The sequence below is a fragment of the Trifolium pratense genome, linkage group LG1 (assembly GCF_020283565.1).
Source record: "Trifolium pratense cultivar HEN17-A07 linkage group LG1, ARS_RC_1.1, whole genome shotgun sequence".
In the NCBI taxonomy this organism is placed as follows: domain Eukaryota; kingdom Viridiplantae; phylum Streptophyta; class Magnoliopsida; order Fabales; family Fabaceae; genus Trifolium; species Trifolium pratense.
In genome coordinates this window covers 43,575,744-43,588,119 of record NC_060059.1, presented here as the reverse complement: position 1 = coordinate 43,588,119, position 12,376 = coordinate 43,575,744, and the positions used below count along the sequence as shown (strand labels likewise).

The following is a 12,376-nucleotide window of genomic DNA, read 5'->3' as shown; positions in this document are numbered from 1 at the left end:
GAAGAAAGAAAGGGCGTAGACAGGTAAAGAGGTCAAGACAGACTTTAACAGAACCAGACGACCACCAAAAGACAAAAAGCGACTCTTCCACCCAGACAATCTATTCTTTAAACGGTTTATAGAGTTTAGAATTTAGATGAGTTGGAGATTTCAAAAACTTCAGACATGTATTGGATCTGAGTAGTGATAAACTATTTTCTATTTTGAACTGGGCCACCTTTCTGTTTTGTATATAGACATGCAATATACTTCAAAGTTACGAATAATTAACGATTAGAATCTCAAAATCTTATTCAAATATTGTTACTGATCTAACCTGATGATCAGAAGAGGTTGATGGCCGATCCGTTGAGCAAGCTTCCACACCGAAAGGGGGGTTTGTACCTGCAGGTGCTCCGATGCCTAAGTCAGCAAAGAGTACAAGAGATACAAAGAGAAGAGAGAGAAAGTATAGTGAGTAATGAATCAGAATACCTGGCTCTCCTGTCTAGGAGAGCTTATATAGTGCCCCCAGCGCTGGGCCAAAGGTTGGTCTATTGGGCCGGGATAACCGGCCCAATAGACTCAACTGCCAAGATAGTCCCTGTATCGTAGGGGAGGCCGTTATTTGCCTCTATCTTGGTTGGAGTCGTTCCGCTATTCGCGGGTAAAGGATAGGCTCTGTGATGGATGTGGTTGGATAAATGAGCACGTGCTAAACGTGCTGCTTAGCTGTTAAGTTATGGAGGAATGGATCAATATGCGTGGATAGATGAACACGTGTTTAACGTGCTACCTATCCGTTATGCCGAGCAGGACACGTCATTGGCTGACGTGTCGGGGAGGTCTCCCCTTATTGGGCTGTGCCCCAAATGTCGGGCAGAAGCGATTGGGCCAGCTCTTGGCCTAGTCCAGAACAGGAGCCCCCCAAGTCGTTGCTCCTAAGCATAGGAGTAATGACTTAAGGTCCAGGCCCGTATGTCGAGGAAATGTTTTCCCCGTCAATATCTTAGGAGGAGTTCGTAACTTATCGATTCATGATTGTTGCTCGTTTGTACGAGGAGAGTATTTATATGTTGCCCATAAATTCCTCTGTGGCACGACGAAGAGAATTTTCCAAGGAGGAAATTTCCTTTTGCTCGTACCACGTGCCACGATGTTCGTGGAGGAACTTACGGGGAAGGAAATTTGCCTTTGAGAGTTATTTACTTTTACATTCCTCGATGGATTGTCGAGGAAGTGTTGCGTTAACCGCATCTCGTTGACGCTGCCCGTTATACGGGCGCGTTTATGTGTGATGTTCGTTTCGCTTGTCCGTAATTTGCGCTTGTCCGCTACGTCGAAGAGACGTTTTCGTTGGGGATAACGATGAGCCCCTCGAGGATCGTGTCGTCTGTTTGATGGGACATGAAGAGATGGGTTTTTTCGCCTACTAACGCCACGTGTGTGGGCTAGGAACAGGCGTAATAATTGTCTTGGGAAACGCGCTTTAATTGCGTTGGTTTACGAGGAGGCTTCTTAGCCGTTGGATCATCGCGTCCCTTGATTTCTCGCGAGATTCAATCAGAGCCATCTGATGGGTTTTGATCAGGACCGTTAGATTAGTGATCAACGGTTGTAATGCCATGAGGCGCGTTGCTCCGCGAAGTATGGTGCAGGGACTCGCGGTTTATAAATAGGAGAAGGAAGATTCATTTGGAACTTTTCACTTCTTTTCTCCTTTGCTGTTGCTGCTACTCTCGTTGTTCAAGTGTGAGCTTCCTTTAAGTGTTCTAGATCCAAGTCTAGTTTCCTCTTTTCCAGAACAAGTCTCGATTTTTACCCCTTAACAAGGTAAGGTACTTGCATTTCCTTTCGTTTTGCTCTGATTTATGTTTGGTATTCCAGTTTTTTTGCTTGCTACCTTTAAATTTGTGTCTCTGCTTTAAGGTGTTGTTTTTACTCTTTTTGAAATGCGTTTAGGCTTTAGTATGTTTTGGATTTAGTTTGGGGGTGTGTTTTGGGTTATTTGTGACCCACCTTTTCACTGTGTTAGTGATTTTAAGCATTACCCTCAGTGGGATTTGGTGTTTGATGGTGATAGATTTGTGTGTTTTAGCACTTTAGTTATTGCGACTTTACTGCGCTTTCGCCATTTTTCTGGAAAAAACGAAGAACACCCATGAAGATTGATGGGTTTCTGGAAAATCGCTTTGAATGTTGATGAACATTCATACATTTCTGGGCAAAACTGATGAACATGAAGAACAATGTTCAAAAATTCTGGGTTTTGATGAGTTTAGCGTCGGGGAGAGAATGCTGTTTCTCCTCGCCGTTACAACTATCATTTTGTCGGGGAGATTTGAATTGCCATTTCTTCCCGTTAATTGTAGCAGACATAGGTTAGTTAGACCTTGCGTCGGGGACCTTCTCCTCGTCTTCGCCTTCGCAAAATCTTTTAATTGTCTTCGCGAATCGTTTGAATGTCGGGGACCTTCTCCCCGCTTTTGGCTTGAGGATTTTTAGCTGAAAAATGAGTTTGTGTAAACTCTATGTCGGGGAACGTCTCCCCGTTTTCCCTGGAATGAGTAGAAAGTTTATGTCGGGGACCTCTTCCCCGTTATTTCTTTGAGAAATTTGTTTGGATAAATGAGTTTGTAAAAACTCTTTGTCGGGGAGCGTCTCCCCGTTTTTAGATTCAGTTTAAGTGTCGAGCAATGTTGATAGCTTGTGTCGGGGATCTTCTCCCCGTTTTTAGGCTTTGTTAAATGGTTCTCCTCGTCTCCTCTGTCTTTGTCTTTGTTTTGCCATTTTGATAAGGGCTTTTGGTCGGGGACAGCGTCCTCGCCCTATCCTACGCCATTTCACTTGATTTGCGGTGAAAGGGTGGATTTGATAATTGTCGAATTCACTTTATTTTCGCTGCTTTTCAGGTGTTCGAAATGTCAGACACGGAGGAGATTGCGGGGAACCAAACGGCGTCAAAGCACAAGCTTGTTGACACCATTACAGATCCTGCACTGGATTGGGTTGCGCCCGAACCAAGGAGCATTGCCTCGACGCTCACTGCCGATGATCCTCGACTTTACACCATTGTCGAGGACATTAGGAATGGGCCAGTAAATTGGGAAACTCATTTGCCCGAGGAAGGGAAACATATCTGCTCGGAATTTACTGAGGATGGATTCGCCATGTATGAGCTGGCTTTTAAGGAATTGGGCTTTAAGTTGCCCTTCAGCAATTTCGAGTGCGAAGTGTTTGGTCGGCTGAAAGCAGCCCCCTCGCAACTCCACCCGAATTCTATGGCGTTTATCCGGGCATATCCGATTCTTTGCCGATATTTAAATGTCGAGGCCACCGTTCCCCTATTCTTCCACATTTTCAAGATCCAGAAGCAAATAGTCGGGGACAGGCAGGGTTGGGTGTCTTTAAAACATGCCTCATCAAAGATTTTTAAGATGTTTGTGGAGTCTGCCCGGGGTTTCAAGGAGAGGTATTATGTCGTTAAACCAGTGACGCAAGCTGCCCGGGATTCTCTTTATATGAACAGAGAGTTGTTTCAGGAGGATGGGTCTCCTCGACTTGACGAACAAGGGGTGCCCATGACTGAACGGGTACCCCGGTTTCCTTTGGCTTGGTCGTCCGAACATTTCGAAATGAGGACGGAGGAATATTTGACGGCTGCTGTGGACTTGTCCCCGGAGGAACAGGCAGGGTTTCTGAAGCTTAAGACTTATGTCAAGGGTTTCAAGCCTTGCACCTTTACTGTTGCCTCGGGTGCTGTTGCCCTCGACAAGCGTGGCAAGCCTAGGGTCGAGCCCCGGTTTGTCAATACTAAGGCCTTGCTTGCGTGCAAGAGTGTCGAGGAGGAAAAAGTTTTGCTCGGTATTTGCTTTCATTTCTCCTGCCCCTATTTCTTGGATGATATTCTGTTGTTATGTTATTGTTCCTCGTGATACTAACCAGGGGATTTTTTGTTGCAGATAACATGGCCGATCTTGCGTCAGAGCTTTTCAAATTAGCTGCCGAGCACAAGGGTGACAAACCAAAGAAGAAGGCCAAGAAGATGAAGGCTGGGTCGAGCAGCTCAATGATTCCGGAGGAGGCTGTCTCCGGTAGTCCGGGCCAAGCTTCAGTTGTTAATTCGATGGCGGCCATATGTGGTCGACCAAAGAGGCAGAGGGAAGACATCATGACCACTATCGTGGACCTGTCGGAGGGGGATGGTGGCTTCGTCCTCCCCGCTTGCTTGAGCAATAGGAATTTCTTCGACAACAACCCCCCTCAGGTGCCCGTGTCGGAGAGAAACTATGTGTTGGGTACTTCTGAAGCTGCTCGGCAACAGCAGCTGACCCAAGATATTGCTGCTGTCATCTGGCTGGCGGAGACATCTTTGGTCTTGAACGAGGGGGGCCCAACCGTGAGGCCGAGAAGTTGGCTGTCAAGAACAGGAAGTTGGAGGCTCTGGTGACTAAGCTTGAGAATGATGTGCTCGACTTTCAAGGCAAGCAAGAAAATTATTTCAAAAATATGGAGGAAGCCTGTCACACTGCTGAGCAGCTAGACCTTACCAACAAGGTGCTTAAGGACCTGAAAGCCAGTAGTGCTGAGGAGAGGAGAAAGATGTTGGAAGAGATGGCCGTCTTGCAGGCCAAGTCGGCTCCCCTTGAAGATGAAACCGAGGACACCCTCAAATTTGCCACTCGAGGAGACCTCGTGAAGGAGATCAGGAGACTTGGGGGCCAGATGCTGGCGAGTATGGTTTTTGGGTGGAAAAACGCCGTGTCCCAGTTGAAGATTGTGAACTCCGAACGTGGTCTAATCACCGAGGGGATTCACAAGCTTAAAAGGGTTGAGAAAGGCCAGATCGTAATTCCGGAGGAGTACAAACAGATGGCCCTTGAGGAGGAGAGAGATGACGAAGAGGATGATGATGAGGATGACGAGGAGGAAGAGGTCGAGGAAGAGAAGGCCCCTGACGGGAACCAAGAGGGTCACGATGAAAGCAACTGATCCTCCCCGACTTTTTATTTGGGCCTGCGCGCCATTGACTTTTTATTTGTTTCTGTTTCATTTTATAACAATTTTTGGGGGCCTGCGTGCCCGGTTATGTAATATTTTGAACAAGTGGGTTTTATGCCCGGTATTTTTATGACAGTGCCCGTTTTGTTAATCCTGCTCGTTTATTTCATGCTCCTCGTTTGTATGTTTAAATTATCGCTTTTGTTTTTGCTAAGTTATGCCTGTTCGTAATGAATTTATGCATGTCTTTATGCTTGCTCGTTTTTAACTTAACAAATTTTTTGGTTTTGTCATTTGTATACCTGCTCGTCATTATTGTATGCCTGCCCAACAAAACCATTTTTTATATTTGCAAGTTTTCGTTTCGAGCGCATTTCGTCGAGGAGGTCGTCCTCGGATTTAACTTAGAAAGTTTAGGGAACTGTCTAAGCGCCTAGAGTTGTTTCTGAGGCTAATACGGATGCCGACACGTTGGTGTGCCCGCCCCCGCGGCTTGAACTTCCCATCGCGAGCTGGGCGTTAAGCCTTGACATGAAGACGAGGAGCTTGTCTCAAAGGTCATCCCCGTCGGGGAGACGCTCTGCTCTTCCTGAGCCAGAGTATCTCTTTTTCAATTATTGAATTGAGGACGTGTGCCTGCGTGCTTTCCGTTGTCGAGGAGTCGGGCTCGTTGCTAGGGGATCCGAGCAGCCTTTTAGTAGTGTTTTTTAGTTTGGCAATAACTTAGCTATAATATTGTTTTAATTTTTGTGCGTTCCAAGGTCGAGGAAGTTTCTTTCCTCGAAGATCCTCGAGATAATATGCGCCATTTTCTGTTTTATCTATGACGCGATATGGTCCTTCCCAGTTGGCTGCGAGTTTGCCATCCTGGGTGTCCTTAGCATTTCGTCTTAGGACGAGGCTGCCCACTTCAAATTCTCTTTTGATGACCTTTACGTCATGTCGGGCAGCTATTTTTTGTTTAAGGGTGGCTTCCCGAAGGGATGCCCCCGTGCGGATCTCTTCGACGAGATCAAGCTCTTCACGGAGAGCTTCGTCGTTCATTTCTTCTTCGAGCGGTTGCTCGGTTCGGCGAGATGGCTCGCCAACCTCCACGGGGATGACTGCTTCTGTTCCATATACCATTCGAAATGGAGTCTCCCCGATCGTGGAGTGTGGTGTTGTGCGATAGGCCCAAAGGACGCTCTCGAGCTCCTCGACCCATTTCTTTTTATTTTGGTCCAATCTTCGTCCTAGGCCGCGCAGGATTACTCTGTTGGCAGCCTCGGCTTGCCCGTTAGTTTGGGGATGTTCCACGGAAGTGAAATGTTGCTTGGTCCCTAGGGCAGCGAGGAAGTCTTGGAATCCTTTGTCCGTGAATTATGTCCCGTTGTCCGTGACGACGACTTGTGGTATCCCAAATCGGCAGAGTACGTCGCGTTTGAAGAAACGGAGTATCCTGAACGACGTTATGTCGGAGAGGGGTTCTGCCTCTACCCACTTGGTGAAGTAGTCCACGGCGACTATTAGAAACTTGTTTTGGTGGAGTCCCTTTGTGAAAGGGCCAAGTATATCCATGCCCCACCAAGCGAAGGGCCATGGCAACAACATAGATTTGAGCTCATGGGGAGGAGCTAAGTGCATATCCTCATGTCGTTGATATTTGTCGCATTTTTTGACATGTTCTTTGGCGTCTTGCTGCATGGTGGGCCAGTAGTATCCTGCTCGGAGAGCTTTCCTGGCTAGCGATCTCCCTCCCAGGTGTTGGGCGTTGATCCCCTCTTGTACCTCGCGCAGGATGTAGTCGACTGTTTCCTCGTCGACACATTTCAGGAGCGGGATTGAGAATCCTCTCCTGTACAATTTTTCGTCGAGGATAATGTAGGCGCATGCTCGACGTCTAACGATTGCGGCTTCCTTCTGGTCGGCCGGAAGGATTCCATTCGCGAGGAAGTTGTAAACGGGGGTCATCTAGCAGTTTTTGTCGCCGATGACATTTATGTCAAGGACGTTGGTCAACTTCTCGATGCTTGGTCGAGGGAGTATTTCCTGAATGACGGATTTATTTCCGCCTTTCTTTTTTGTGCTCGCCAGTTTGGACAGGATGTCTGCCCGTTTGTTATGCTCGCGTGGAACGTGTTGCACCTCCACGGACTCGAACTTAGTGATTTTTTCTTTCACTAATGCTAAATATTCAGAGAGATTATCATTTTTGGCTTGATATTCTCCCAACACTTGTGACGCGACAAGCTGTGAATCTGTATAGATTTTAATTTCTTTTGCCTCTATGTCCTCGGCTAACCGTAGTCCTGCTAGGAAGGCTTCGTATTCTGCCTGGTTGTTTGAGGTCGGGAAGGATAGAGCTAGGGATACTTCGATGATGATCCCGTTCTCGTTTTCCAGGATAATTCCTGCTCCTGCTCCTGTGGCGCTCGATGCTCCGTCGACGAATATTGTCCATTTGTCTGCCTCGCTTGTCGTGGAGGATGGACTCGTCATTTCGGCCACAAAGTCTGCTAGGACTTGTGATTTTAGCGCTTTCCTGCTTTCGTAACGAATGTCGAATTCGGAAAGCTCGAGGGACCATTTGAGCATCCTGCCCGCCATATCTGGCCGACCAAGCAATGACTTGATGGGTTGGTCGGTTCGGACTACGATTGTATGTGCTAGGAAGTAGTGACGTAGTCTTCTTGCTGCGTTGATCAAGGCAAGGGCCACCTTCTCGATTTGTTGATACCTGAGTTCGGTTCCCTGGAGAGCCTTGCTCGTAAAGTACACTGGTTTTTGTCCTTCCGTTGTTTCACGGACAAGAGCTGCGCTGACGGCCTCGGATGCGATGGAGAGGTAAATGTATAACACTTCCTCGACATCCGGGCGTGAGAGGATTGGGGGTTCGGACAGGGCCTTCTTTAGATGTTGGAGGGCCTGCTCGCACTCGTCCGTCCATTCGAACACAGCTTCTTTCCTTAGTAATTTGAAGAGGGGCAATGCGTGTTGAGCAGATTTTGCTACGAAGCGAGATAATGAGGTCAGCATTCTGTTCAGGGTTTGGATCGATTTTTTGTTGCTCGGAGTTGGGAGCTCCGTAAAGGCACGACATTTGTCGGGGTTGGCTTCGATTCCTCGTTCTGTTAAGTAGAATCCGAGGAACTTTCCTGCCCGTACCCCGAAGGTGCACTTCTCTGGGTTGAATCGCATGTTGTGTCTTCTGGCCTGCTCGAAGACCTTACGTAAATGGGCGGTATGGTCGATTTCCTCATGGGATTTTACGATCATGTCGTCCATGTAGACTTCGAGCATGTCGCCTATTTCTCCCCGGAATACCCTGTTCATCATCCGCTGGTATGTAGCACCAGCATTTTTTAGACTGAAGGGCATTACGTTGTAGTAATAGTTGCCCGACTCGGTCATGAAAGCTGTTTTTTCCCTGTCGGCCACAGCCATTGGGATTTGATTGTATCCTGAATATGCATCCATAAAAGACAATAATTTAAAGCCAGAAGAATTATCGACTAATTTATCAATGCAAGGTAAAGGATAAGAATCTTTAGGGCAAGCCCTATTGAGATCGGTATAGTCAACACACATTCTCCATTTTCCATTAGATTTTTTCACAAGTACAACGTTAGACAACCAGGTAGTGTATCTGGCTTCAGAAATAAAATTTGCCTCTAGGAGGTCTTTTACAGCTTTTTCAGCAGCCTCCGCTTTTTCGGGAGACTACCTACGCCTACGTTGCACTACGGCACTAGCAAGTGGGTCGACGGTGAGTTGATGACATGCGATGTTTGGATCCAGCCCGGGCATATCAACAGCGTGCCATGCAAACAGATCAGCATTTTCTCTAAGGCAGGCTTTCAGCTGCTTCCTTGCCAAGTCGGGGAGCCCTGTCCCAATCTTGACTCCTTTTCCTGGATCCTCGCCAAACTGGACTATCTCGAAGTCTCCATCAGGGATGGGGCGGTAATGCTCTTTGCTCGCCTCATCAGACTCCTTCTCCTCCTTCCTCAGCTTTTTCTCCTCCTTATGCTCTTTCTTGGAGGTGCGGCTGTCGAGATCAACTGAGGTCACATTTGGTGGGTGATCACTGTCGTTTCATGATCAAAATAAGTTTTTAATTAAGAAAAGTAGTAACAAGGTAGTTAACCTTGGTCGTCTCACAAGGACCTCTAATTTAATAATTAGTAAAAATAAGAACAATGAATAACACAATTAGATGGGGTTTTGGTTTTTAGATTGAAAGAGTATTTGAAATTCAATTGATAAAAAAGACGATCAATCCATTGGTTTTAGGCAAACTTCGTTCATTATATATCCATCATAGGTTACTGATATATTCGTTCAAAGGTCTATGCTTGGCTGGTTACTAAACTAATTAAACAAGTGATAATCAGGTTCGTAGGAATTCATTCGATTAAGCAAGGAATGTGTTCAACCAACCATGGGTAATGAACAAGCGCCATTAGAACACAGTTGATATCATTACAAAATTCAGCCAGCCCTTTTGGTAAGCGCAAAAGCTTATATCAATTCTATTCAAATTAATTTAAACAAGCGGAAAACTAATTCGAATAATCTCAACGGCATAAACCCATCACAAAATAATTAAGCATCATTAGCAATGAAATTCATACAGAATAAAGAGACATGAAATGATATAAGACAGCATAGACATGTAAACAAAATTATAATTAGAATCCGAACCTCAAGAACACATGAACGAAGTTTCCATATACCAATGAATCAACCTAGGGTTGCTAGTTCTCCATGAGAAAGTGGCAGCCTCTCTTTTCTATTTTACGTCAACTCTGCATAATGAACCCTAGGCTGCGTTTTTTGGCTTTTATAATACATGGGAAACGGGCTCTAAAAGTATCGGGCCGAAAATTAGAAGTTTAACCCGAAATTACATTATTATCACTAAGTCTGGAACATAAATGTGAATAAACGACTCCTTTTCGCTCTGAACTGGATTTCGACATCAACATGAAAGTTGTAGCTCTTTATCTTAGCTTTCCAACACATCTTCCCGCGCCTCAATCCGATATCCGTAGCTCGAGTTATGGTCTGCGCAATGAGAAGGTGTCAATATGTCATTAAATACGAAAATTGGTCAAGTAAATTCATTAAGGCTCAATTGTGACCCAAAACTTAGAAACATAATAAAAACTCGATATTATTGTAGAAAGACTACTAATATGCTAAATTATAATACTAGAAAATATGTGCCAAAATGCACTGATCAGTGGGGGCACACTTGGTGGTGCTTTCGGGGAAGGCTTTGGTGGCGTTTCCGGGGAAGGCTTTGGCTTCTTTGGTTCAGGAGCTTTGCCAATGAAATTGTTGCCTTTGGACGCTGCGTCGAAGCACCTCCTCGCGACTTCAATATCCCCGTGTAAAGTAGCAACCTGCCCCTTATGAGTGTAATACTTCATCTTCAGGTGGGCAGTGGAGGGGACAGCGATCAGGTCTGCTATGGCTGTCCCATCGATGATGCACTGGTAGAGGCAGGGGCAGTTCACGACCAAGAACTTTACTCTGATCGACTTGGCAGTGTCCTCGGAGCCAAAGGTGACGATGAGGTCGACATAACCCCAAGGCTTAGTAGTTGCCCCATTTAATCCTGTGAGATCTGAGCCCAGGTATGGGGTGAGATGTGTCTCGTCCAGCTGCAAGGTCCTGAAAAGACTGGCGTACATAATGTCGCAGGAGCTCCCCGGATCGATGAGGACCCGACGAACGTCCATGTTAGCCATGTCTGCCCGGACGAGGAGGGGAATTTGGAAATTGGCTGACCCACCAGGCAGCTCCTCGAGATAGAAGGCTAAAGGCATTGATCGCCCCTTCGCCTTATCCAGCGTTGCGTTCATGTTCGAGGACATGTCGATGAGCTCCTCGAATTTTCTTTTTATTGATCCGATGGTGTGCTTGTCCATACGACCACCGGATATGACGAATGAGTCTGTAAAATAGTCCCACGTGCTAAGCGTAGGACCAGTGTAGATGTCCCCGAAACAGCTGGGGATAGCAAAATCTTCTGGCCGGGATACGCTCATAGCTATCTGCTTGGCGTTGTTCTGCCCGACGGGTTATAGAAATACCTCCTCGACCGTGTGAGTCTCCGCGGCCTCTGGTCGAGGATCGTTGTTTCTTTTGACGAACTCTCTCAGTTGTCCGTTCCTTATCATTATTTCAATAGCATCCTTCAGCTGGATGTAGTCGTCGGTCCTGTGACCATAACTCTTGTGGTATCTGCAATACCTATTCTTGTCTTGGCCAGGCTTCAGAGGGGTTGGCTTTGGTTGCTTCACACCTGCTCTGTTGAACTCGGAGATGTGAACTTCAGCGAATACCTCTCCCCGAGATTTGACGAGGGGGTGTAGGTGCTGAATGTGCTTGTAGGGCCACGAGGCTCTCGTCTTTCGCCCCTCCTTCTGTCTCTGCCCCTCTCGCCACCCCTATCGCCGCCTCTGTCGTTTCCCCTGTCGCCGCCCCTATCATCGGTCCTATGGGAGGACTCGCGGGCAGGGTGGCCGCTTCTAGGTCGGGCAAGGCGGGCGACATCAGCTGCCTGGACTTCCTCGTACTCAATGTACTTTTGAGCTTTTAAGAGGAGGTCGTCCCAGGTGGGTGGTTTTTCTATGCCAACAGCTTTGGCAAAATCGCTGCCCGGGCGAAGGCCCCTCTGCAGCAAATACTTCTTCATATCGTCGGTCGTCTCGACCTGCACAACCTCTTTATTGAACCTCTCGACGAAATTGCGGAGAGTTTCTTCCTCGGCTTGGTATATGGCCTCCAAGGCATGCACAGTTTTTGGGTGCTTGCGGGAAGCAGTGAAGTGTCTACAGAACTGTTCTGTAAGGTCCCTCCACGAGTGGATAGATTGAGGGGGCAGGCTTTGGTACCATGCCATCGCTCCCTTCCTCAGTGTGGTCGGGAATAGTGTGCACCTAATGGCACCGCTAATATTCCTGAAATTCAGGTTAGCGTTGACATTAGCTATGTGATCGTCGGGGTCGGTAAAACCATCGTACGCGGGGAGCGTAGGAGGTCTCTCGAAGCCCTTTGGGATATGCTTCCTCAAGATGTCTTTGGAAAGGGGGCATCGGGGATCGCCCTCGTCACTCCCGTTGGGAGAATAGTCCTCGGAAGACCGAGGAGAATAATCGCCGGGCATTGGCGTTGGACTACGAGATTTGTAGTTGCGGGGATGGTAGCTGCCCGACGCGCCCTGCTTGGACATCTGCGCCAACCCTTGAGGTGAATGGCGGCGCGGGGCTTCGTGTTTCCCTTTCTTGCCCGGGGAGAGTCTACCCTCGCGATGAGGAGGAGTACGATCTCTCTTCCGAGGAGTAACTTCGACCCTCTCTAGATCGGGGCGTCGATGTTTGACGGCCGCCAGACGGGGAGGGGAAGG

At 47.3% G+C, this 12,376-nt stretch overlaps 1 protein-coding gene across 1 annotated transcript; it reads right to left on the bottom strand.

The window, feature by feature from the left end:
• Positions 1-11,266: 11,266 nt before the first annotated feature.
• On the bottom strand, positions 11,267-12,136 carry LOC123894598. Its single transcript, XM_045944639.1, has one exon. The coding sequence runs from the start codon at positions 12,134-12,136 to the stop codon at positions 11,267-11,269; it is 870 nt and encodes a 289-aa protein (XP_045800595.1).
• Positions 12,137-12,376: the final 240 nt, after the last annotated feature.